This window comes from Trematomus bernacchii, unplaced genomic scaffold, assembly GCF_902827165.1.
Source record: "Trematomus bernacchii unplaced genomic scaffold, fTreBer1.1, whole genome shotgun sequence".
NCBI lineage: Eukaryota > Metazoa > Chordata > Actinopteri > Perciformes > Nototheniidae > Trematomus > Trematomus bernacchii.
In genome coordinates, this window is record NW_022987720.1 from 10,266,643 (window position 1) to 10,294,587 (window position 27,945).

The 27,945-nt window shown below is 40.1% G+C and overlaps 1 protein-coding gene across 1 annotated transcript in view; it reads left to right on the forward strand.

Annotated features, from left to right (window-relative positions):
- The first annotated feature begins 109 nt into the window (after positions 1-109).
- The window catches only part of LOC117493604 (myosin phosphatase Rho-interacting protein-like), a 28,857-nt gene continuing 1,021 nt past the window's right edge, over positions 110-27,945 (forward strand). The window contains exons 1-21 of the mRNA XM_034144247.1: positions 110-326; positions 2,559-2,636; positions 2,755-2,820; positions 3,790-3,941; positions 4,038-4,122; positions 4,969-5,134; positions 6,607-6,742; positions 9,047-9,158; positions 18,444-18,542; positions 18,757-18,813; positions 18,926-18,994; positions 19,085-19,174; positions 19,252-19,361; positions 20,930-21,419; positions 21,938-22,030; positions 22,140-24,332; positions 24,546-24,693; positions 26,167-26,284; positions 26,379-26,538; positions 26,961-27,062; positions 27,534-27,620. Of these exons, the coding sequence (XP_034000138.1) occupies positions 201-326; positions 2,559-2,636; positions 2,755-2,820; positions 3,790-3,941; positions 4,038-4,122; positions 4,969-5,134; positions 6,607-6,742; positions 9,047-9,158; positions 18,444-18,542; positions 18,757-18,813; positions 18,926-18,994; positions 19,085-19,174; positions 19,252-19,361; positions 20,930-21,419; positions 21,938-22,030; positions 22,140-24,332; positions 24,546-24,693; positions 26,167-26,284; positions 26,379-26,538; positions 26,961-27,062; positions 27,534-27,620 (4,737 nt within the window). The 5' untranslated portion in view covers positions 110-200. The remainder of the gene's footprint in view (positions 327-2,558; positions 2,637-2,754; positions 2,821-3,789; positions 3,942-4,037; positions 4,123-4,968; positions 5,135-6,606; positions 6,743-9,046; positions 9,159-18,443; positions 18,543-18,756; positions 18,814-18,925; positions 18,995-19,084; positions 19,175-19,251; positions 19,362-20,929; positions 21,420-21,937; positions 22,031-22,139; positions 24,333-24,545; positions 24,694-26,166; positions 26,285-26,378; positions 26,539-26,960; positions 27,063-27,533; positions 27,621-27,945) is intronic.

Sequence of the window (27,945 nt, forward strand, 5' to 3'; positions counted from 1 at the left end):
GAAATAAATAAAACATATATTGTTTTATTTTGAAGGTTGTGACCGGATGTTGTTTGGATGTACCGCGTCAGATGACCCGCCCATGACGATAGAGAGTCAACAGTTTGACAGATGTTGGTTCAGGATCACCATTCAATGCCAAACATCGCAGGAGGGAGTGCGGGTTGTGTGTGGATTACTCTGCAGCACAGGAGCGAAACATGTCGGGAGAAAAAGGGACGAACCCGTGCAACAAATTTCAAGCCAACATCTTTAATAAAAGTAAATGTCAAAACTGCTTCAAGTCCCGCGAGCTGCATCTGCTGAACGACCATGACATGGAGCAGGTAACGTTACACTTGTATTATTATCATTAATGCGACACCACACTTAGTCAATTCTTTTAAAAAGTAAAACAGCCTTTCTAACAGATTAAAATATATTTTGAAATGTTTTCTGTTACTCGTATTCGACGTAGTGGTCTGTTTCTTTTGTTACTAGCATCCTCTTTCTTAACGTTAAACTTTACATTTTTACTTAGGCAATGTTTGTTACTTTTTTCAACAAGAAAGGTGGTTTTACCCTAACATTGCTTATTAAAATGAAACTGTCACCTCTGTTACAACTCAAAACATATTTGTGTAACTCTTATTCGACATCGTTTTCCAACATAGCCTAACTATTGTATGGATGTTAGCATCCCTAATTGACCGGATGTTTGCTGGTTTCCTTCAATTAATGTTCTATTATTTATCTGTTTAGTCCAAAAAAAAGTGAAAAATGCCTGAAAATGTCTGCTTAGTTAGGGACTGTACACAAATGCATTGAGAATAATGATTCAATAAATATATTTAAAATTGAGATTACTACTGTTTTGATTATTTATGGGTTTTATTTTATTTTATTAATTGTGGAATAAGTTGAACCAACCAAGTACCACATTTTGAGATATAAGGGTGTGGATGGTGTTGTTTTTGTTGTCATTAAGTGGGTCGAGTAAGATATTAATAATGCAAGGGAGGCGGGTCTTTCAAATAAAAAACAGAAATATCAGTTTCGGCCTTCCCTCCTCAGCCTGGTCATTTTTAAACAGTCCCTTAATCCCAGTCAGTTTGGAAGTATTATTGACATAACTTACTTAAGGTTAAAATAAGAAGGCAAATAGTGAAAGTAATCCTTCATTAAAAGCCCCAGAAAAAGCAGTTGAAGTAAAAGAACAGAAGTTTTAAAAGCCAAATACATAACAAATATCAATATAAGTATTTGATCTGTTGACACATGACTCATGTCAGGAATGATTTTACGAACATGTCACGTTTAGTTAATACTGTTGAAGCTACTAGCAAACAAAATGTAAAGTATTACATCTCTTTGAATAAATTATACATTTTGTTAACTTGGGTAATCATCTTGTCTAATATGTAAAAAATAAAGACACATATTTTGCAATCTCAATAGCCCTAGGTGATGTATTGAAATTTCTAGTGATAATTGATTCGTCAAAAGATCAAATGGTTTTGATTCATTTTAAACATACCTGCGGCTATAAAAGAGCTATTTGAGATGGTGGAATCTCAAATGTTTGCTCTTTACTGGATATGTCAAATAATAAGGCTGATCAAATATCAAAATGATCTCTCAATCCTGTTTTTGGTGAAACATTCCAGCAGAATAGACAAGTCTTTGTGCTCACATTAAGTGTCTCTAAACTCTTGGTTTACCGCCTCTGAAAACATTGCTCCTGCAGGTCTGTCATGTGCAGGTGATGTAAGGAGTCCATCATGACGGCTTCCTGCATGCCTCACATTGTTAAAATATGTTATTACTCTCTGTCCCCCTGCCTGGTTTCACTGTGCCCTGTAATTTCAGCACTGTTGCTCAACATTGCACATGGCTTTACCCTCAGCTGTGCTGAACACTTTGCAAAACACATACTGTGTGCATAACACTTTGATAGAGAAGTATACAGCCAGCGAGTTTTCAGCACAAACAGACAGCGATACAAAAATCGAAGAGGCCTTATCTGACATTTAATAGACCAAACCAAATAAATAATCAGGTTGATTTGTTTTGGTGGTCGACCCAAACAATACTGTATCTGTTTGGGTAGACCACCAAAACAAAAGCTGCATACCAGCAAAATGAAGTGTCTTCTTGATCAGTTATCTGGGCCACAGCTAGAGATTAGTTTCACTATTGATCAACCTGATTATTCAAATGACTCTTTCAAATGATTATTCAAAATGACTCACACTGTTTCTAAATGACCTCCTAAAACTACCCACATAGATTAGATTTGATCTACTTTGTTGACACACCTCAGGCAAAATGTGGCTTTGGTTAATCCCAAGTACAGCAAGGTGAATACAACACATCATAGAAAAACAAACATTGATGCCATAATCGACCGTGAAACAATCAAAAAAGAAACGGAAATATATTTAAGTACAGATGGCAGGAACTAGAATATGTTTGATATTTTAGCTGGAATTTTTTCATAAACCATTGATTGATTATATATAAACAGTTGTCAATCAATACTGGTGAATGCTAACTCTACTTTTCTCCATGACTTTCAGGCAAAACCCGTCTATGGAGGCTGGCTGTGTTTGGCGCCTGAGGGAACAGATTTTGCCAACCCGATGCAGAGGTCGCGGGTAGGACATGATTACACAAAGCTGAAACACACTTTTTATTTTATACATCTTTATCATAACTTTTTACTCAAGAAAAATGGTGCTGTGTTGATTTTATTTGTCTTGTGTGTTAATACAGAAATGGCAGCGCCGCTTCTTTATTCTGTATGAAGACGGCAGCCTGAGCTTCGCCCTGGATGAACTGGTAAGTGCTCAGATAGTAACACCATTCCCCAACCCAAACAAAAGAACATGTAGCACTGTACAGTAGGGCTCCACCATGTCATTATTTTGTATTTTTGGAACAAAAGGTTAAATGTCCCCCTAAAACTATAGTAACATTTATAATATAACATATTTTTCTACAAACTGATTATATCAACTTTTTAAATCAACGTTTAATGCTTCCAAACTGAAGTAGTTTTCAGTATGAAAGTGATGTTGTCTAGATGGAGCACCAGGCATACATGGGAAACTAATATGATATTCTTTTCATTGATACCACTTCAATAATTTACTATATTTGTTAGAGCCAAAATAGATTTTTGGTGAAGTGGTTATATAACTATAATTTGTGGCGCTGTTAGACTTTGTTTTTGACTGACCTTAATACAAATGTTATTTTTAAAACTGAACATGAAACATGTATTTAAGAAGAATATTGGATTTAGAGAAATATACTTTTGGATTTCACATCACTCGAATTATTGGAGATGTTTGGAATACAGTCACCACTGGATTCTAATTCTACAAATTGTTTAGTAATGTGCAGAAAATACAGCGTTTAAACACAACGAATAGACATGCAAATAAAGTCAAATAAGAAGCTGCCCAGCATTCAAATGTTGGTGAAATGCCATAAAAGAAGCTCAAACTATAGGGTTCAGCCCTTGTGTACAGTCAAGCCTGCTTTGTACATGCATCTGCATTTACAGTGTGTTGGGATAAAGCAGGCATGTTTAGGCCAGATGTTGTGTGCAGATGATTTGGGCTTAGGCTGTCCTCTAATGCACACATCCCCCACTCTCTGTGATCCTCTCAAATCTCTTGCACTCCACACTTGACACCACAAACTGCTCTCTGTTTAACTGTCAGTCATCGTCAGTCGTCCAAGCAAAAACAATACCGCTAAGCCAGATTTTGTAACTAGCTCTCTCCTCTGCTTTCCCCTCAGCCGAGCACTTTGCCTCAGGGGACGGTGAACCTGAATCTGTGTACAAACATCGCTGATGCGGAGCCCAGGACGGGACAGAGGAACGCACTCTGCATTGTCACTCCAGCACAGGAAATATTCATCCGCGGTGACAATAAAGAGATTATTAATGGGTCAGTAAAAAAGTGTAAAAAAAAAGAGGAAGGAATAAGGTGTCACGGTATAGTAACTAATGACTTGTCTGTGCTGTTTCTATCTTTGTTTACCAGGTGGAGTGATCAGCTCACCGTCTATCTACGGACTAACAAGCAGAATCAGAAGAAGAAACGCAAAGTGGAACCGGTTGCCACCCAGGTAACAAAGCACATGTCAATCAAGCACACGATGTGTTTTTTCCTGTAGTGCCAATTGATGAACAGGGTACTTGGATATTTGTTTACTAAATGTCTAGGCCACCCATCTTAGCTGTGCAGACATTTCACTGAATACCTGAGATGTTTACATGCCGGTGCGTCAGGAGAAGTCAGAGGACCTGCAACATGAACGTCCATTCAAATTTACATTGCTATCCATAAAGTGGTTGTTGACGGGTTTTGTTCTGGACCAAAGTGGTGCACCAACTATCACTAAAGACGCTAACATTACTAATACATATCAAACTCTACTGAGCTGATTGCTTTAAAGTTTCAGATTTCTTTCATGTTCTCCAGAGAATGAGCCCCTTTGCATTTGGCTTTCTAGCACTTTCAAAAAGCTTTTGTTCAATTGTATGAATTTTGTTCTGCTTTTTCTGTGTTTGTGTTTTGAAATAGGGCTACAACTAGAGATCTGCTGACTTTTTTTTCTTAAACGATTAATCATTCCTACAAAATGTCAGAAAATATATAAAAATGCCACGGCATAAAATAAATATTGCAGCCTCAGATTGCTTGTTTTACCCAATTCAACAATTTCTAACGTTAAATATAAATCAGCAAACGGAACAAGGACATGGCAATTTTTTCATGAAATGTTTTGCCCTTAGACTAATTGATTTATTTGATGAGTAATTTCAGCTCTAAATGGAATATCTTTCGATTTTTCGGCTGTTGGACAAATACATCTGTTACCTTGGGCTTCAGGGGATTGAGATCAGCATTAATGAATAAAAGCAAAAGCTTGTCTCAGCATTGTCTTTTTGTTTTTCTATCAAAACATCAGGAACCTAGTCCAGCAAAGATGGCTGCAACTGATCCAAGTCTACGGTCCTCTGAGAACGCTGCAGAGTCCGCTCGGTGGCAGGAAGACCAGCAGCAGGGCGTGGGAGCCGGTGAAACCCCCGTGTGGACTCTCCCAGACTCGGATCCCCTGGAGAAGACCCCTGCAGGTGCAGCAGAAAGCAAAAACAAACTCACAAACATGCACCCAGGCTTTAATGTCCGTCGGCCAATCATAGCCACTTCCTGTCCTCTCTCTCACTATCCTAACGTCCTGCAGATGTTCTCACATTTCCAGCTTTTTATTTACACACCTCATTTAAGGCATGTTGACCCAGCACTGACTTGTAATCATGGGAAGACCTTTTAGCAGGAAGTTACATAAACAAAGACAGACAGAAAGACACACACAGATGTGCAGGAAAACATGTGTCTCTAACCTTCAGGCATCATAAAAACCAAACATGATCCATAAAAGACCTCCTAAACACGTCCTAATAGGCTGGATGATTAGCAGCGGGCAGGTAGTCCTCTTTGCGCTGCCACAGAGTGGACAGAAGCACCCATCTGGCGTCAGACTTATTGCAGGGTCTGGAAAGGTCCTGTAATAAAGACTGTGCCTATAGGCTGCTTCATTAGAGCAATGTGGGTCATACACGAGGGGTCCTAATCAAAAAAAGGGTTCCCTCTTGTCAATGGGTTCCTGGACCATAATTGTTTCACAAATGTGTTTTTATGATGATTTTCTTTAGCAGCTTTGTAGTAGAAATCAAATCATGAACCCTTTTGAACAAAGTACATAAAACAGACATTTCAAAATGAATCCACTCTGATTTATATCTGGAAACACATTAAAAAAAGTGATGGAATTAGTGGCTTTTTTCAGAAAGCCTTTTATCTTAAACATCTTATATTTTCATAAAACTGCACTGAATAGTTATTTTACCAATGGATTCAATGTGTGATGCTGCAAGGGCTTACGCACATCGACAAACACAGATAATTATCCCCAGGTTCTGCAGTTGTGAAGTCCTTTTGAGCATCTGTCAGATCACTGTTATAAGGCACTTTAACTGCTTTGCTGTCCTGTTTAGGTTCATTTCCAGTTACCCCTTTCCTGTGGTGTGTTAAATAGGTTTGTGTGCATGTAAATGGTATCCAAAGTACAAACATGTGCCTTTACTTTAAGTCATTTCCCTCTTTTACCGTTCGACATTTCTTCTGCTATTTTTTATTTATGATTAAGTCATTGTTAGCCTCTTCCAATCTGTATTAGCAATCATTTGGTTTGTGGTTCTATCAATGTTAAAAAAGCAAAAGTGAATGTTTATAACCTAAAAAAAACACTTACTATTTGCCCTTATCTAGAACAACTCATCAAGCTGCTTCTTCTTCCTATCTTAAAGATAATGTCCTGTACCACAGATACTGTACTGTCTGTAATACATTACTATCTTAATCAAACTGTTACCAGGACAAACTCTGGAGGTTTTGCGCCACTGGCCTCGGTGTGAACCCTGACATAATGTGTTGTGTGATTGAAAAAGAATGATTTCACACGGCTTGAATTCCAACAAACTGTGTTCCTGCTCTCGGTTTATTAAAAAGTCTGAAACAGCTTTGTGTTGTTTTCCATATCCAGGCAACGGCTACCTGTGCCCGGTCTCCTTGGACTTGGTGAGCAGTGGAAACAAAGAGCCTGGCAGTACCAGCCAGCAGTCTGAGTCAAACAACATCCAAACATCAGTGAACAACAAGAACCAGAGCCAGGACAAAAGGTAATAAAGGAATTGAAGGTCAATTTCCAGCCAATTTTGGATAATAATATGTGTAAAAACCCTTCTATATGTTGTGTTTGGCAGCAGTCAGATGTTTATTTCTTGCTTTCTGTTAGTAACAGCCTCTAAAGTTCCTTGGCAGAGGAAAAGGGGGTAAATGTGCAAGCAATTAGCACAAAGGACATCCAATGCTTCTCTGCTTCCCCCCCCCAGTATAAAGCCGAACAGCCATCACACACCGCTAAACACCAGATCAAAGGCTCATGCTCTACCCCTCTATTAGAGATCACACGGCCGCATTTTTAAATTTAGCTTACAGAAACCCTCCCACTTTGTGCCCCAGCAGCATGTAAACTGGTCACGTGAGGAGATTATTCACTCATTGCCTTTTCGGGAAACAAAAAAACGAAATACCCTCCAAATAAGGCCAGAAATTCCAAAACGCTGCTGTAATTAGATATCTGCGGCATTGTTTCTCAGCACTTGAATACTGACTGTCTGCCTGAGAACGTAGACTTCAGCTGGAATCTAAGTTTGAGGGCATAAAGCTGTATAAACCCACCAGAGGCAGGACTCTATTTATAATGTCCTAAGAGAGTCTCAGAGTTCAACATGCTTTGTTTGTTTGTACAGAATGTTAGATTGATTCCAATGGGATTAAATTACAAAACATACCTCAGGGCAAAAGCAGTTTTACCATCTTTGGCGTGAAATACATAAGGGGACGATTTTAGAGAAAAATATCAAAAACATCTATTAGATCTGACAGAATCACACAATACTTATTGATTTGACAACCCCCCACAAATCTGGCTGTAGGGCGTGATGTATTTGACGAACTTGTTCAAGAACAGATTTTTCTGAAAAAGAGGCGCAACTATGAATGACATAAATATCATTCACTTTATCGTTTATTCTTAAACGGATATTCATAACGCCTTGCCTAAAAATCTATCTTTCCTAAAAAAGAATGAGACAAATGAAGTGCAGATACTGTACTGTAAGTGTGAAGATTTAAAGTGCTCTGTGTAACTCTGCCCTGAAGGACTTATTACCCAATACATAAATAAATGGCAGATATTGGCTTGCTGAAACACAGTTAGTTTCCAGCTAAATGTGCTCTTTGCTTTCGTGTAATAAAGAACGTAAGTTGGTGCATTCTCATTTTTAACTTGATAATGTACCATAATATATACAAAATCATTAAAAAAACACGCACTAATAGAGCTTGTTTTAATACTACATTTCGGGGGGAGATTCCACAAAATCCCGTCAAGCAGCAAATCCATTTTTATCTGATACATTTTTGAATACTTGTTTATGAAATGGCCCCTGTACTCCTGGCATTTTGTAACAGTGGCCATTGGGCAAAGCAAGATGAGTATTTCAATTTTCCTTTACATTAGGTGAACCCTAACCTCACAGAAAACCATGTTTCCCATCCCCCACAGTATGGGACTCAAAAGGGATTCCTTTACAAATGTTACAGGCATGGTTATGGCAGGTTAAAGATAATACGATTGCATGTGACAGTGACCCCAATATCAGCCAAAAAGTAATGTGTAAAGATGGTACATTCTTCTATACACCTGAAAAAGCCTGGATTCAATCCTCAATCATGTATTTTGAAACATCAAACAATGATTAGAAACAATAGTGGCTTCTAATAATCATCTAAAGGATAATAGGAGGGTCAAATATTCTAAATAATAAGATTTGAAAGGTTACGTTGTGTTCTTTATTGTATGTTAATACTGAATACTCTTTTTAGCAGCAAAGCTAACACATGTGCTAACAAGAAACAGCTTTTGAGTGATATCTCTGTTCTCTCTCTCTACTATTAGTTGATGGATTGCTACGAAATTTGGTTCAGACATTTATGTTCCCCTCAGGATGAATTGTAATAAATGTGGTGTTCCTCTTACTTTTCATCTTGCGCCGCCATCAGTTTGTTCAATACTTTGATTTATGATCAAATTCCCACAAAACTAATGACATTCCAACAGCCTCAGCTCTCCTTTGTGCTTTTTAATGAAATGTTAGCTTGCTATGATGCTAAACGACATGGTGAATGTTATATCTGCCGTACAACAGGATGTTAGCTCTTATCTCTTATTAGCAACAATAGCAGTGTTGACTCTCAGAAAAAGGATATTTTCCGCTGCACAGGTGCTGTTTGGAGGCTGTTATCAAGCTGTCATCGTCGTGTTCATGTTGGTGGACATTATGTCAGAAACCACCTGTGTGTTAGCGAGGTCAGGGAAGCTTCATGCTTTTCACTCATTAGTTGGTGATATTTTGCAGCCATGGCAGGTCAACAGAAAGGCTGCTGGGATTGGAGGCCGGCGAGAAAGAAGGAGCGAGGACAGCTGTTTCCAGGACGGGAAGGAGTGAAGCTCGCACCAACCATCGAGAGGTAAGCACACCAAGTACTTATACTATAGTGTACTATCAACACTACACAGGTAGACCATACATTTATTTTCTGACACCCACATGCCACATAAGATGTCACCACAGACATTTTCATATCTATTTTCCATATTATCCAATACATTTAAATGGTAAAATTGCATCAGTGGAATGGTTGGAAGCATTGGTCAGACTCTCTGTTTCCTGCTCATTTATGGAGAGGCTTTTCGAGTCTCCGCTTCCTATTTCTCCTAGGGACATATTTCGTGACAAATGAAATAAAAGTACGTTGGTCAATAGCGACAGAAAAATCATTGGTTTCTCCTTTCTGGTAGCCTCGACCCATTCACAAGAATGCGCTGAATTTCTTCAAATGTGGAACAAGCGTCAACTTGGACATAAGGACAAACTGATTACAATGTTGTGCTCAAAGGTCACTGTCAACAAAGTTGGACACCATTTACATGCCTATCAACTTATCATTTATAACACAGTACAGGAAAGAACCCCCCTCCATAAGCATATTAGAACATTTCCTCAACACGTAAAAAAAAACCTTCGCCTATTTTTTATTATTAATCACCTGAATGGTTTTCATTGGACAGTGTCAATATTTAATCCATCCAACATTTGTTATGGGTCAGTCACCAGGTCTCCTCCCTGTTGGACGAGCTTGAAATACCTTCAGGGTTAGTCACCCAGGAGGTGTGTTTAATTAAACAACACACAGTAAATACTTCCAAATCACCAAAGCAACATCTTTGTGTGATTTCTACAAGTTTCTGCATGTTTAATCATTCTTGTTGTAAAAACATTGATTAAGCTCACACAGTGTAGGTTAAAGGAGAGTTTCTTGCTTGGAGTTAAATGAGATGATAGAAACCACTCAAATGAAGCGGCAGGCAACATTTGGTTATCATTTTAAAAGTGAAAATAAAGCGCTAACTATGGTAAATAAGACATATACAAATAAGCTATGTAATAACTAGCTGTCAGGCACAAACTGTAAGTGTGAATGAGGTCATTATGTTTGGACGGATAGGGGCCTGAGAGGAAGGGGTTGTCACGTTGCTTTGTGGAAATACCTGAATAATCTGAAAAAAGCATATACACCCCTTGTGAAGTGACCTTTATTGTTGTAACTTTGGCACTGGTAGCTTATTGTAGGAACATAATTGTCCAAAAAACTGCCATAGAATTATTTAAAAAAACATTAAAAAAAATTCCACTTCCACCAATTTAATGTTTAATTGTTCTAACCAACATCAGTCCTGATTGCTACAAAATATTAACTTCTTTTAACATTTTCCACCTTCTTTTACACAATGCCACTGCTCTCTTTACACAACATGCTAGTCTTTTTTCTCACAGTCTTAGATATGTCAATGTGTTTTTATAGAAAATGCATGATTACTAAATGATGCAATATGTCAAAACACAAAGAGATACAGAAAGAACATTCTTATTGGAAAAGTACAGCCCTTAGGGGATCAACAACCTGGTGTTTGGGACATGTTCCTACAATTGAAGAAGTTCAAAATGGCTTCCAAATATCTGTCAAACTGTTGCTATACATTAAGAGGTTAAGAATCTAGGTATCCGTATTTTGGCTTAACATTTTATAATGGACTTAGCGTAGTAGCTGAGGTTAAACTTCTTAAACTTAAATTCAATTGACATAAAGTAGGCCATATGCATTAACAAAGCCAAAATGATTGAAAGCATTTAAAATAATTGGTTTCAGGGCGACTTCATCATACATATTAAGAAACCCAGTTCCTGACTGAGCCTCCATTTGATAGTAATGACCATGAACAGGAATGGCTGATTAATCTCAAGGTGGGTTTGACAGGATTAACAGCAGTCACTGTTTCCAGCTGCGCTCCGCCTGCCCCGGGCTGGTTCCAACATGATTCACACAACCAGGTGTTACTCAGAGAACAACGCCATTTCAAAGATGAAACTCTGCACAAAGTTGATCTCTTTTTTTCATCTGTCAACAAATCAGGACTTGATTTCTTCAAGTATCCTGCATCGTAACAACTCAAGACTCAGTTAGTGTAAAGAAGGCGATGAGAGTTTGGCATGAAACGCGTGGAAGAGTGGATCCTGCCGTGTCAAGGCTTGTGTTTGCTCCGAGCATGTGTGCCAGTGGGAGCGTGTGTCAGCAGGTGGGAGAGAAGTGGTGATTCATTCGGAGCTGCATTTTGTTTGTGAACAGAACTGGTTTTGATGCCTCGAAGGCGTTCAGCCCACCTTTCGTTCCGAGTGTGTGTGTTGTAATCTGGGAGAGAGCATTCCTCTTACAGACTTTTTCCAGGGAAGACCTAAAACAAGATCATGTCTGAACTGTGACTCTGCAGCAAGTAGTGGAAGTATTCAGATTGTTTACTGAAGTAAAAGTACTAATACCACTCTGAAAATACTCCACTACAAGTAGAAGTCTCAACATCTCAAAGTATTGATTGTGCAATAAAAGTAGTTAAAGTATACACTGCCCCTAATTAAATCTTTAGGAGTATCTCTGACTCACGTGACGGTTCGTATTGACTGAACCCGGTAAACTCACAGTGTCGTGCTTCCTTTCCAAGTGCACACCTGTTTGTGAATGACAGTCACTGTGTGTTGTTTGGGCTAGACTTTAGTGATTAAGGAGGTGAGTTAACATTTACAAACGTCTGTCTGTGTGATGGTATCTAAAAAGCAAAAACAAATAGCAAAACAAGTCAAGATAACCAGTTAAGCCAAGCTTATTTAAGTCAGTCAAGCGCTTCAATTCAGAAAACCCTGTGTCAGTAAGCGAGGCCTTTGCACTACCATCATTATAACTACTAGGCTACTATGTTTTGTTGTTGCACTAACCGGCACATTACTTTAATATTGCACATATGTGTGTGTAAAAGTATGTACGTATAACTAGAAATCTTCCTTAAACATTTAGCTTTTCCCATGTATTTCCCCATTTGTGAATAATATTAAAAATTGAATAATTAGGATAATAAATACATCATAATATAATAATAGTAATATTTGTATAGCAGCTTGCATATATATACAAAAATATTTTTCAAATGATTTCCTTTATAAATGATAATAACAATAATACACTTTTTGTATAGCACGTTATTCATATATGATAAATAATAATAAAGTATTCAATCAGTCTAAACATTGGTTTAAAAAATGTAAGATATAATAAACACAGACACATTATACAGGAAAATGATTGTACATATAAATGCAATGCATTGAAGTAATAAACTGGGTTATTTTAATGGTGATGTGTATTTGCAATGCTACTGTATTCTGTATAATGTCCTGAACCTTGAACCTTCATTGGGGGGTAATCGGCTATCGTTAGCTTTAACTCAGTAATTAAGAGCGAAATCACTAGCATAAACAACGCAAGAGCAGTTTTGTCATCAATTTCTAGGTCCGCAGCGATCTCACGCTGTCGGAAGAGATAGAGGCACAACATAAGTCAGCTGCACTCAGTTTGTTCCTGTGTTTGTTGGTAACGTGACATATTGGGTCCACATCCCACATGAGTTATGTAAACGTTCTTAATAAAGTGGGTTATTTTACTTGGTTAATATTGTGAAAGTAAAGTAATTACCTTCAGATTGTCCATCGGCCACTTCCAGCCACCTACTTCATTAAGATCACATACATGTACAGCATTCAGTGTGTTGACTTGGCAGATTATTTCACATTTAAAATGTATGATTCTAATAGGGCAACTCATATATACATGTAGTGTAAACTTTACATGTAAAAAAAAAAAAGGAACTTTAGGGGAGGAACCTTCAAAATGGTGAAAGTAAACCTATTTCCTCTAAATATTGCTGTCCTTTTTTTTTTAGAAACAAAAGGTTAACTGTAATTGTTGTTTCATGAAACACCCCTCAAGAACACAGTCTTGTCTTTACCTTTACATTTTCCTTCACATTACATTCATGTGATAAGTGCTTAATGTTACAGGTCTGTGTTTCAAAGAATTAACTAAATAATCCATGTTTGACTTCAACTTTTATGAACCGTGTAATCCTGGTTGACTTTGTTAGGCTAATTCACGATAAACGCTGCTTCTCTGAGCCACATTAATGAAACACCAGTGGGAGGGTAACTTTGGTATTTTCTAACCTTGGCCCTATCTTCCTATGTTTTTGTGTCTAAGTGACAAATGGGAAAACTCAATTTAGTATTAGGTGAAAGTTGCAGTCACTTGTATGTAAAACTCAATAATCAATCAATATGCAGTATGTCTACTAAGAAGTGAATGGATGCGAGAGGACAATGGTGGAAATATGAGCGAGATTTGAAAAGGGGAGTGCTGGGAAGAGTTATTTTGTTGGAGAAAAATAAAGCACTTGTTTGAAGCATGTAAACATGTAAACATGTCAGAGTAGAGGCACATAATACAAATATGAACCTGGAAATGAACATAATAGGGCCCCTTCAAAAAAACATAGGAAGATAGAGTCCTTGTTGAAAATAGAGAAGTAACCCTTTAAAGGGCCCATATCATGGCCATTTCTACTGATCATAATTCCATTGTTGAGGTCTACTAGAATAGATTTAAATTGTGCAATTTTCTAAAATCACATTGGTTTCTCATACAGCATCTCTGTATAGTATGTGTATTCACTGAATTTCACTCTCTGTCCTAAACGGCTTGTTGGAGCTCCTGCTCCCCCCCCCCTCCCTGTGAGCCCAGTGTGCTCTGATTGGTCGGGACGTTGCGAGGCTCGCTGCTGCAGTGTGAGCTCGCTGGCGGTGTGTTTTCCGGGTCGGCGATACAGCGAGAACAAGCGAAACTCATCCTGAGCACACACAAACACTCACAGCCGAAGTAAAAACAATAAGTGTGGCTTGATATTGAGTAAGAAAAAGGTTTATAAACGCTGTGAGAATGGGTCTGCGGAGAGCATTTCTCCGCGATCCCAACTCGTCTATTACCAGTGTTCAGGGAGCTCTATGCAAGTCAATGGGACTCCCTGTAGTGGATAGTGACGCCAAGGGATCCTGGTGTGTGAGGTGCTGCGCGGATTGGTCCATTTCGACCAATCCGGTCATTTGTTGTTCATTTTGGTAAGGGCACGTCACGATACCCAGGAAGAAAACATTGGAAAATGAGAAATCTCCAACGAGGCGTTTTGGGGAGGTCTTTTCTGTGTTAGAGTTTTACTCGCTACAGGGTGTACTTTGAGGGTTTTGACTCTGCACACCGTTTACATGCATAAAAACCTTCATAACACACAAGGGGACGGGTAATAACCGGAAAAGCATGACATGGGACCTTTAAGGCTGGTGTAGAAAACAAGAGTACAAGTACATTTATTTGGGCACAGATGGTGTTCACTGTGGCAGCTGCTAATCTTTGATTAAACAGACAAGCTCATTCCAGAGGATTTGCCCTTTAAATACACTCGGCAGCACATTTCATCCCATGGGAGGATTTATGTGTCTTTGGGTGCGTTTGTTTTGGTAGCCAGGAGAAGGTCAAAAGAGCCTGTCCGGAGTTCATTCAAGCTGAGATTCCCAAGACAGCCTCCTCGTCCTCCCCCACTCTCCACCTCCCCTCCAGCTTTGGGAGGCTTCTTCCCCAAACAGAGGACAGGCTCTGTCTGCAGTGGTCAGCGATTGTTTGGGAAGAAGAAGGGGAAAAAAGCCCAGAGCACTCTGTCCCTCCATGTGTTGTGTCCTTGGATGGTTTTCAATTTAAATGCCAGGAAAAGAAAACACAAAGAATGTTCTGTAAGTGGTCATTTTTCCCATTGAAGTGGTTATATAAGAGGGAGAATGAGTCCTTTCAAGTAAACAAAATGCTTCTTTCAATAAATGCTTTGTAAATCAGACTTAAAAAGAGATATATATTCTCAACTTCTCTTTGCCAGCATTGAAGCTGATCTGAAGAAGCACGCAGGGATTTTGGGACTTTGTAGCATCATTTTCAATACAAAAAGCCATGAAGTATCAGGGATTATGTTGCATTTAAAACCTTTTCATGCATTCCACATAGCCAAATGCAGTCATCCGTGTGCAGTTGAGTTGTGATGTGAGTAAGAGTTTAACAGGCAGTGTAGAAAAGCCTGTTGGGCTCCCCGCGGTGCTCTACAGCAGGCCTAATCCTTACAGCTGACGTCCCTGCCAAGGATCCAGACTATCGGTTACTCTGCTTTAAGGAATGCAGGCCGCACATACAAACTGCCACCGTCCTGATTCAGAAAACACCTCAACTCTTAAAGGGGCAGTTCATCCTAAAAGCAAAAATATATATTTTTCACTTTAGCTGCCGTGCTACCTATCAATTTAGACTGTTTTGTGTGAGTTGCAGTGTTGGAGATACTTACTGTAGAGTATAATGGAACTAGATGAAACTTGGCTTAAAAATTCATTGGCAGTGTATCTTTTATTCTATTGGTCCAATAATCGATTGATTTAGTGTTATTCAACTTCCATTTCTTTAGTAGATTAGATCAAATCAAGACGATATATAATTCATTTTCAGGTTCATATTTGTATTTGGTGCCCCTCTGTGACATGTCTCCATGCTTTAATATTCAAAAAGCTCTTTATTTATCTCATACTGTCTGTTCTGCAGCACCTCTTTTCACCCTCTGTCTGAAACCAGAGCCCAGTCCGTTCTGATTGGTTAGCTGGCCGGCTCTGTTGTAATTAGTCAACCGCTTAGAAATGTATCGGAAATGTCCCGCCCCTTCGCATATCACAAACCCATGGGTTTGGAGCAATAGAAAGTAACACCAAGAGTTAGGTTTTATCTTCTTTGTAGATAAGGTAGCATCTATTAGGTCCAGTATTCATCCTGGGACTTCACTGCCCAACTCTAGCCACTCTCCATCCCATTCTGTTCTTGGCTCCTTCTAACCTATCAACACACAAGACCTGATGGATTTGATTAGGAGAATTAAGCCATCTTCCTGCCCTCTGGATGTAATACCAACTTCCCTATTTTTAAAAGTTTTACCAACCATTGGCAGTGCTGTATCAGCTATTATTAATACTTCCTTGTCTACAGGATGTGTCTCTTCCTATTTTAAGCATGCCACTATTCAGCCCATATTAAAGAAAACGAACTTAGATCCGGCTCTGCCCGTGAACTACAGGCTTATATCAAAACGACCCTTTCTGTCAAAAGTTCTAGAGAAGGTTGTGGCCAACCAACTCACTGCTGCACTGGAGAGACACAATATTTATGATAAGTTCCAGTCGGGGGTTTCCTTGTGTTGCACTCCACTGAAAGGCTCTCCTGAGGGTTTCTAACGACATCCTGATGGCTTCTGATGTGGGTGATTGCTCTGTGTTAGTACTTCTTGACCTAAGTTCTGCGTTTGACACTGTAGACCACCATATCCTGATCAAGAGGTTACGTGACTGGGTGGGCATATCTGGCATAGCACTAGACTGGTTTGCATCATATCTTGCTGACAGAAGTTTCACCGTCTCGATTGGAGACTTTGTGTCAGACTCCTCTCCACTGTCCTGTGGTGTCCCGCAGGGCTCGGTTTTGGGGCCTCTGTTATTCTCCCTATATTTGCTACCCTTAGGACAGATCATAAACAGATTTAACATTACATATCACTTATACGCGGACGATATCCAGCTCCACATTTCATTCAAACCTAGTGAGGCTTTTAAGATATCTAGGCTCTTAGAATGTCTAAGTGCTATTAAGGACTGGACGGCAGATAACTTCTTACAACTCAATGCTGATAAGACGGAGGTTCTGGTTGTTGCACCAGAAAAGGTTGTGCCCATAATTTTGAAAAGTATTGGACCATATTCCTCTGCTACCAACTCCAAACCACCTAACTTAGGGGTAATATTTGACCAATCCGCGTCGTTTGATAACCATGTTAAGCAACTGACGAGATCTTGTTTCTTCCACCTACGAAACATTAGTAAACTGAGATCTGTAGTTTCAAAACCAGACCTAGAAATGATTATACATGCGTTTATTTCATCTCACATTGACTACTGCAACACATTGTTCTCCTCTCTCAGCATGTCTGCTGGCAGTCCAGAATGCAGCTGCAAGACTTCTCCCCCGGTCAAATAAACGGTCCCACATTACCCCAATACTGAGATCTCTTCACTGGCTCCCTGTAGCTTATAGGATACAGTTCAAAATCCTCACTCTCACCTACAGAGCATTGCACGGTCAGACTCCTGCTTATGTGGCTGACCTAATTCATCCATATACATCAGCCCGCCCACTCAGGTCACACATGCACAATTTACTGTCTGTCCCACGTACCCACCTTAAGACCCGCGGTGATCGAGCGTTCAAAGCCGTGGCTCCCAAGCGATGGAACGCTCTGCCCGCTCATCTACGGTCTGCTGACTCTGTTGACTCCTTTAAAGCTAATTTAAAGACATTCCTGTTTGGGCAGGCGTTTGGGTAACTGGTGTGCTTGATTTTATTCTATTTTATACTACGTTTTTATTTTGTTTTTATTGTGTTTTTATTATGTTTTGGTGCTTTTATGACTTCTTAACAGGTGGCTTGTGTGTTCATTTATCATTGTACGATTCCTATGATGATGTTTTATTGTTTTGTCAAACACTTTGTGACTTTGTCTGTGAAAAGCGCTTTATAAATAAACTTTACTTACTTACTTACTTAGGTAGTGATGTCATTATGTTACAGAAGTAAACAAAGGAGTCCAATGGAGGTGATCAGGCAGGGGGGGAGTGTGTGGGACATAAACTTTTGGGATTTTAGCCTTTTTAGACCATTGACATGCACATAAAAGCTACATAACATACTACAGGAAAGGGAAAACCACAAACAGCATAAAAGGGCTTCTTTAAATCAACTAATCAATACGTCGATGAACATGTACAGTATGAGTGTTAATCGACTCAGAATTTCTTTAGTGGAGGACAGCTCTAGTCTCTCTGTTTAGTTAAAATATTCCAAAAGACCTTGTTGTGGACAGCTTTTATGTCTGAACTTTTTTTTTCTACCAAACTATACCTGCAAACTTTATCATCACGCAAAAGGAAAAGAGGATCTATCCAGCTAGCTAACACTCTTAGCCAAGGAGAACACCTTTAATTGTTACATCTCATGCTGTCAGGAGCATAGGGAAGAAGAAGAAAGGTTCCTACGTGCAGACATCTTGTTCAACACTCGACAGCTCTCACATAAACAATCTAGACTGATAAATAGCACTACATGTAAGAGAGCAAATATGTATGTTTGTCCCTTTTTAAGATAATAAGCACAACAAAGCTTTTATCATCCTATGTTTTTATTCTACAGAAGCTCCAGTCATGTGGAGACATCACCCAGCTCACTGCACCTTCACCCCAGAGAAGAGCCATGTCTCTGGACCGCAGGACGTCCGACACCATCATGACCGTAAGACACCAAACAGATCATATTTTGTACTAACAATTGCAAAACAAAATACTGAATACTTGTGGATGCAAATAAAAGCTTCATCAGTAGAGGTATCGACAAAAACTATTACAAATACATCACAATTAAGCGGTCATAAAGACTTGAAAAGCTTCATTTCCTCATAAGTTACTGTTGTTTATGGCAAAGATGTTAACATTGTGTTTCGTTACAGCCAGATTTATTGAACTTCAAAAAGGGTTGGATGGTCAAACTGGATGTAAATGGGCAGGTAAACCAATCTGTCCTAAATCAAATTTATGTTATTGATGGAAATCATTTTTTATTCATTTGATTTTGTTTGTTTACAACTTCTCACTCATTTGTCTTTTGGTTCCCTCTAGTGGAATAAATCTTGGTTTGTGCTGTCCGCTGACAATCTGAGGTACTACAAGGACTCACTAGCTGAGGAGGTATTTTGATATTAATTAAATAGTTTATAGAAATAAAATAAAAAGTGTTTATTTTAAGACATTCACATATATTTTGCTTCCTCCCCTCAGGCTTCACATCTTGAAGGCGAAATCGACCTCACAAAGTGTTTCAATGTGTCTGAGTTCTCGGTGCAGAGGAACTACGGCTTCCAGATCCATGTAAGAAAAATGTTCCTACACTAGAGAAACCTCAAAATGTTGCATTAACATAAAATTAAGCTTAATGTTTGTTTTAGACCCCAAAGGGTCTCTACACTTTGTCAGCCATGACTTCAGGGATACGTAAGAACTGGATCCAGGCTCTGATGAAAAACGTCCGTCCAGCTAAAGCCCCTGATGTAGCCAGGTAAAGTCAAAATGAACTACTCTTGGTGAAATCTTAAAGCTTAAGTGATTTTTAAACCAAATGGAAAATAAATACTCAAATATATTATTCTAATTGAAATGTATCAATATAACCAGAGGTGCACATCACTTTTTTAGTGAGTTACTCAGATGAGTACCAGGAGACAGCGTTTGGTACTCACCCCACACGAAGCGTGGTCCTCCTCAGTGTCTCCTTCACTGTCCTCTATTTACACTTCTTGCATGCTAGATGATGAAGATGATGAAGATGACGAAGATGCACCTCCCGGTCTCTTTTTAAGCCTCCGATTTGTTTTCTCCAAAACGTGTTGCCAAAACTGTAAAGTCCTTGCATTTCCTGAGGCCAAGTTGAAGGATCAAATACTAAGAAATGATCACATGACTTGAAGTCATATCTGATTTCAGATGTGGGAAGTTACTAAGTACACTTATTCAAGTACTGTACTTAAGTACAATTTTGAGATATTTGTACTTTACTTGACTTCGATCTACTTTGTAAAATTAGCTGCACCTTTACCAGCTTTGATAACACTTTAATGATCAATCATTACAAAACATATCATATATATTATTCTGAAATGGACCAATCTGCACAATGACTACTTTTACTTTTGGTACTATTTGGTAACTATATTTTGATGATAATACTTTTCTAATTTTACTTGAGTAATATTTTGAATGCAGGACTTTTACTGTAACAGAGTATTCCTACACTCTGATACTTCTACTTTTACTCAAGTACAAGATCTGAGTACTTCTTCCACCTCTGTCTGATTTCAAATTCTTCCACAACACCCTGAGTAAGTTTGCAACTGTGTGTTTCACTCCACTTTGGTGTAAATAAAACTGCAGCAGCTTGACCACAGAGCGTGAACGTTGTGATCAGCTGATTTTGCGCAGTTCTCCAGTGTGTGCACGGGGCACAGAATGTGCACAGGGGAGTCTCCCACTGCAGCCAGTTGGCGGAGTTTTGGCGCAATTCTGTTGTTCATACTTACGTTAACCCTGTCTGTGCACACGGTGAACAACTCTGTCGTCCAGTGATCTAAGCCTCTGCCTCCTGTAAAGCTTCACAGGTCCGTCGGTTATGTCCTGCGCGGCTCGGCCAGCACCCAGGCCAATCAGCCATAGAAAGTCTGAAGATTTTTGCAGGGAGCAAAACGGCAACGTAGCTGCTTAATGTCTTTGGGTTTTTTGACATGTCTTGTAGTTTACTCCATTGAGTGTTGACAAGAAACACGTGTAGACGAAATATGTGTTTTGTTTTGATGTTTTGAGGTACGCAAAGGCGCGTAGTGACACAAGTGACGTTACGCAATGCGTACCTTCGTACCAGTTATGTGCACCCCTGAATATTACAGTGTGAACAATATATTATTACAAGAACATTTAATGCATAACGTAATACAAAATGTATGTAATCAAGTTCTGTCTTATCACTTGGGTACATTTACTTTAAATTGTGTTACTGTTGTACTGCTCTAATAAAGAGAATTGAACTGAATGTTTCCCATCCACAATCTAATCATTACTATGTGTTGTGATCAGTTTACCGGGCCTCCACAGTCCACTTGAAGCTCTCCCCAGACCAGATGTGACTCAGGACTCTCTGCCCACTGACATCTCCTCAGAGAGAGACCCTCACCCAAAACACAGCAGTGTGATGGAGAGACGGAGGGAGGGACGCAACAAAACCTTCGACTGGGCCGAGTTCAGGGCTCAGAACAAACCCGCCCTGGACCATCAGAGGACTAAAGCTCTGTGCCCGCTGGAGTTAGGAGAACTGGAGAGGAGGAAGAGGAGGGAGGAGCGGAGGAGGAAGTACGAGAGCATGCTGGGCTTCCCTCTGGGATGGGAGGCGATTGGAGATAAAACAGCAGATGGATCACTGAGTCCGAAATCACAGCAGAAATTGGAGGAAGAGATCGGCGAGTGCTGGAAGCAGGTGGAGAAGACCATGTTCAGAATGGACAGGAGTATCCCGCTGTTTCCTGAAACTGAAGAACCTGTGGAGCTGCTGGACAGCTACAGGACGGGGGTGAGTGCTGTAGTCCCTCACTAGGGACATTTATTTTTATTTTTCCTATCATTTTGGCTGTGATAAAGCATGTGGAATACTTTTTTTCCCACAAATATTGGAATTTAAACCTCAACTTCTTTACTAAAGTGTGTATTTAAAAAAAATCAGAACCTTAAAGGGGCCCAATAAAGCTCTTTGGGGTTTCCCCTTTCCTGTAGCGTGTGATATACTGGAGGTATTTGTGCATGTAAACGTTCTGCAAAGGCTCACATCCCAAAGTTTATGATCAGGACTGATATTGGTTAAAAGACTCAACTTAGTAAAAAAGGAAAATAATATTAATATGTAATGTTTTTATCCTCTAAGCAACAAGGGTCAAATATTGCTACAACTCATAACATCATTTGTGAACTGGATTTTTCTTATCCACAAAGGAGGAATCCTACTCCTTGTTTTGGTTTCATCATTGTAAAAATCTCAACATGTAATTGATTATTGGTGATTATTTATATTAATTGAATGGTTTCCCATTAAAGATGGAGGATCTGCAGGCCCAGCTGGCAGAGTCTGAGTGTCGCAGACTGGAGATGGAGGCTCAGCTGACTGCAGCAGGATGTTATCAGCAGCAGGTCGGCCACACGTTGCATCTTTATCTACTTCCTATTTTGTTCCTATTTTTTAAGTTTTCATACCGACAATGCTTATTTCTTTTAACCTATCTCTGCTGTCTCCCCTTAGCTGGACCCTCCTCTAACTCCTGAATCGGTTTTCTCCCCATCGGACATAAATGTAAAGACACTAAACGGATACGCACAGACCCTGAAGGATGTGTGCACAGAAAGCAGAGAACAGCAGAGCATCATCAGCATGCAGGAGCAGCTCAGCATTGTCCCGCCTTCATTAAATCCTCAAGCCCCCAGCATCTGGCTGCATGACGCAGAGGGCAACTTCACAGACCTGGGGGATTTTCTTCCTGAGACAGAGGACACACCTGTTTTACTATCACCTGCATCAGATAGCGAAGACTCATTTTCTCAGAGTGACGGACAAACAGATTTAAACGTTGCGACATTGAACCACCAGAATCAGCTGGACAGAAGTGACTGTGAGCAGGCTCCCAGTGCAGAAACACAAATAAAAAACAGTGAATCATTGGTTCTGCAGACGCTGGAGGAGGGAGATGACAAACATCTGAACGGCTGTGTCGAGCAACACGTACCGTCAGACCCGGAGCTGGTGAGGAGGCTTTCCCAAGAGGTGGAGCTGCTCACCAGCCAGAAGGAGGCTCTGAACCAGCGCAACCAGGAGATGCTGAACCAGCTGACAGAGGCAGACCGAGAGATAGAGAGGCTCAAAGTGGAGCTCAGCAGCAGGTACACTGAACCCCATCACCTCCCTGAAGTAGAGCAGCTGGGACAAACAAGGGTGGAAGTTCTGGAGATGGAGGTCAGCTCAAGAGAGCAGCAGCTCCTGGAGGCGCAGACTTTAATCGCCTCCCTGGAGGAGAATCTGAGGGACACGGAGGCCATGCTGCAGCTGAATTCTCCAACAGAGGGAGCCCCACAGGAGAGCAAGGGGTATCTGCTGAGATGTTTCGAGGCTACCGAGGCAAAGCTGACTGCGTTGGAGAAGCAGCTAGAGCAATCAGAAGCAACCTGCAGGGAGCTCCAGAAGCAAAACGCAGAGCAGAAAGGAGCGGAGACATACTACCGTGAATCAGCTGCGGAGGCGAAGGCAGAGGTCAGGAGGCTGAACGAAGAGCTGGAGAAGAAGGAGAGTTCGAAAGATGGAGATAAATGTGTTTCTGGTGAAGAAAGGATACGGCAAGTGATAAGCGGGATGGTCACGAGGTTGAAAGCTTTGGACAAATTACTGGAGGTGATGGAGAAGTTGGATTTTGGTTCGGGAAAGGAAGAAGAGCTTACAGTGGAGAGTCAGTTAAAGTGGGAGGAGCAGTTTTGGAGATTGCTGCACGACAAAGTGAAAGTGAACCCCTCGGAGCTCAAAGAGGAGAAACCTGTGGAAGAGCTTCTCAGTGAGGTGACAGAACGTATGATGGTGGAGAAACAAATGCTGCTGTCAGGGCATCGTCTATTTTCTGAGACATGCCCAGATGAAGGCAGGGAAAGTCTAAAAAATCTGGATATTAATTGGAATATTTCAAGTGAGATGGAAACCGAAAAGACGGATGAAAGTAGGATATTTGATTGTACTAGCAAGCTGTATGAGATGGGACATTTTAGAAGCGTCACACAGATGAAAATACATTTTCTAAATCACCTTGCATCCTCTGTTGGCACCTCAGCGACGGACAAACTCCAGCTGACGGCTGACCTTCACTTTTCTGAGCATCCGATGTCTGGTTTCATTCGATCTGCAGCGGCTGAAGCGGTACACTGCTATCATTTAACCAGGCTTCACTCAAAATACGGGAGGCAACTAGAGGAAACCAGACAGAAATCGCTCTCCTGCAGCAACTGTGTCCGCTTAATGGAAGAAAACAGGGAGCTGAGAGAAAGATTGTCAAACATCGAAGCACAACAGTTGTCAACGGGGGATAAGATAAACACAGGTTGCCAGACAGAAGACGCCTACCAACGGGAATCAGACATTGAGCTACAGGAAAGTATTCCAGATGAAAGAGGGGAAGAAGAGGAGATGGTTGAGTGTCCAGAAATCCCTCTTCCATGTGCTGAAGGTCAGTTTGGAATTGAGGAGAGAGCAGATGAAAATGCAGAGAAAAATGATGCATCTCATAAAGAAACGTGTCCTGTATGCATGGAGTCAGAGAAAGAGGTTTTACTGCTGAGGAGAAAAGTGGAAGAGCTGGAGGAGCTGCAGGTTCTCATGGGAGAGGAGATGAAAGAAGAGCTTCATGGGAAAATGAGTTCTGTTCAGACACAACATGAGAAGGAGTTGGAAAAACTGAAGGTAAGCAAAGCACAAGGGGTTTACAAACACAGCTTTTTCAGGCTTAAGAAGCCCTTAGTTCCATATTTAAAGATCATTTGACCCATCCCTTATAACAGACATGCATGGCACATATCAGATTTTAATTAAACTGATTTAATCCGTTTGAAAAGACGTAAACCAATGAATAACAACAATCTTCGAGTATGTCACTCACATGAACATCTCCTCCAGGCCACATGTGAGCGCGGCTTCGCCTCCATGGAGGAGTCTCAGCTGAAGGTGGTGGAGGAGCTGCAGCATCAACACCAACAGGAAGTGGAGCGCCTCCTGGTGGAGAGAGACAGGCTGCTGGAGGAGGAGAGCGCTGCTACTGTCATTGGTGAGGAGCTGTCAAAAATGCACTTTAAATCCATTGTAATGCCACATTTTTACCATCGCCTTTTTAGATCTTATTAATTTTTAACTTTATATTTTCCTAAAGGTTTTTATTCTTTAGACGTCTGGTTCTTAAGTTAACAAAGACACAAGCTGAGATGACTTTATCCTTAACCTGTTCAACCCGGAGGCCCCCGCCCACGGGTTTTTTTTTTCACGAAACTGTGTCTCAGGGCTTCTTAACTTTTAAAAACCTATTAATGTGTCATACCCACTTAAGGGGAAGAAACTCAGCTAACTGACGATACGAACCATTTTTACCGAAACAAAACACAAGTCTCACAAGAAGCGTCTAAATGAGCCCTGAGCAAAAAAATGCTAACACACTTAGCACAGAACTCTAGGTATAAATACCCTTATTACATATCGGATCTGCACAAAGATATTGATTAGCAAGCTGAGATTCCACAGATTCTCCAGGTATTAGTATCATTACTGAGCGATCAGAACTCGCGACAGGAGAAGCAAAAACAGACATCACAACATGGAGCTTTACGGAGCAGAAACGGGACATTGTCTTACCTTTTGCTGTTGTTCTGATCAAAAGTTGTGTTCAATGGCATTAAAACGATAAAAACGCTGCTGAAGGTTAATCCAATGTGTCTGAAATGATTACTGACAATCCATCTCCATATTTATGTCAATAACGGAGTTTTCATATATAGCTGCTATGACAGCTACCAGAGTGTATGACAGCTTCCGGTTCCGGGGCATTCTGGCTACGCATCACTCATTCACCAATGGGTAATGTTTAGATGGATTTTAGGAACTTCCCCTCGATTCTATTGGCTCTAACGGTTAAAAAGAGGTGTCAATCATCAAAATCGACCGAGGGGGGCCATAGAAATGGAAAATGCACCCAAATGACCCCAGAAGTGTTGTTTTTTTGCTAAACCTCTCTAAAAAGGTCAAATGTCACTTGTTTTGCATCAATCTTGATACAGGGTACTTATTATATGTTATAGTTTGGATTCCTAAAGCTTTTAGTCTACCATCCCATCATTCATTTTTTTTGGACGGACACTATCATTTACATTTTTTTACTATGTTCAATCTGAATTTACTTTGAAATAAAAACATTCTATATTGATTCTGACTTTTCTACATCCAACTCACAGGTTTATCATTGTTTTGAGAAAAAAGATTATGAATTTTCCCCTTTTAGAAGTGAATATAGTCATTTGTTCTGGGAATGTCATTTGTGAGCCTGAGACCTGAAAAACAGGCTCAGGGCTTTACAGGTTAAGCCCATAGCTCCTCCATCCTGTGTCCACAGATGAAACACATATTTTTTATGTGAAAATGCTTTATTCAGTTTGTTTTTTTGTATAAATTCTATCCGTTTCCTTTTTTGAATAACCTTCAAACTATCACCATGAAAAGTAAATGATTTAGCTAATTATTCTTCTTCTTTCAGCAATTGAGGCTATCAAGAACGTCTACCAGCTGGAGTTGGAGAGGGAGGTGCAGAGGAGATGTCGCTCAGAGAACAGCAAAGGAAACACACACCTGGAGGACATGTGCAGACAACACAGGTACATCTTTTATGTTGTCCAAACAGTTACAATGTATTGTAACTGTTGTGTACAGATTGCAGTTTATTTAGAATATTTCTGTGTGTTTGTAAAGTGAGGAGCTGGCCTCGTACCAGCGGGAGCTGGAGGTTCTGTCCCAGCAGTTCTCTCTGAAATGCCTGGAGAGCGGCCATCTTGTGCAGGCCCTGGATGCTGAGAGGAAGGCCTTGTGTCAGTGCCAGCAGGAAAACCAAGACCTGAGGACCAGGAACCAGGTGAGAGCTGTGATGCACAATGGCTAATGGTTAATACCCGCAGAGAAAATAATACATTCTCAAAGCGGCCGCAAAGGGTAAAATGCTCCCCCAACTGCACTGCCAAGCAAATAGTGTCTTAGTCATTTACATAGCTTTACAGGAATACTCACCCGATAAAAAAACATTTGTATATCAATAGGTCAAGCGGTGTTATAGTTAAAAAAAACGTTATTCTTTTCACATGGTGACTCAAGAATTGAAGTGTTTCATATACAGCACACCTATATCTCACACAACGCGTGCAGTATATCCAGTCTTTTGCTCATTACTTTACAAACACATGACTTTTGACTAAAACGGCCTATGGGCTATTTAAACACATCAGAGTGTGATTGAGATAAAAGCCTCATTGTGGTCTTGTTTCTGATGTTGTCCTCCAGGAGTTGAGCGGTCACCTGGCAGCAGAGATCACCAGACTGTGTTCTCTGGCGAAGCAGGACGCTCTGCCGCTCAGTCAGGGGATGGACCGGTACGAAATGGAGGTAAGTCTTCTCTTTGAAATAAGTCTTGTGTGGAGATGGAGTAAGATAAAATAATATGAAATATGAAAATATTTATAAAGTTTATACAGTGTTATTTCAATGTTTTGTTGTTTTTGGTGAACAGTGGCTGAACATATCTGATTGCAACTTATGAACTGTCGGGACAAATATAGGGATAAAATATAAACATTAAAAAAGTGTAAATTAATGGATATTAATTTATTTTAGAGACTGATCGCAAATGAAAGTAAACATAAATGTAGTAAATGTATATGCATAATGAGAAGTCATCTGAAAGACCATAGCCAGAGCATCCGACCTTTTAAAGTGTAAGATGTTGAACTCCAACTAGTTCATTAGTCATAAAGCCAGTAAGCTCTGCAGTATGATTTGATCTCCAGTGTTCACTTCAGTTTTAGCTCTTTACTTATTGATGGTGGAGACATAAAGCTGTTATTATTTTGATCTCAGATAACCCTTCGGGTGAAGGAGTCTGAGGGTCAGTGTCTGAAGCAGGAGATCACATCTCTGAGGGATGACCTGCAATCAGCACAAAAGGTGAGAATCTGAAGTGATTTATTACCGCTTTTGTTTGTGAAAAATGGTTTTGCCAGAAATCACTTTGCAAGGTCGGCCTCATAAATTCATGAGATATATTTTCTACTTTTATCTCTGGTAATATTCAACAAATGTTTTCTGGGAGATGTACCACTTCATTAGTGAGTTTTTTCATTTTAATTCTTAAAGGTAGGGTAGGTAAGTTTGAGAAACCGGCTCGAGATCGCTAGAATTTGAAAATACACAACCGGAGAAAATCTGCCACTTCCTTATAGAGCCCCTCCTCCAACACACACGAACGTGCACATGACCAATGAGGGCACGA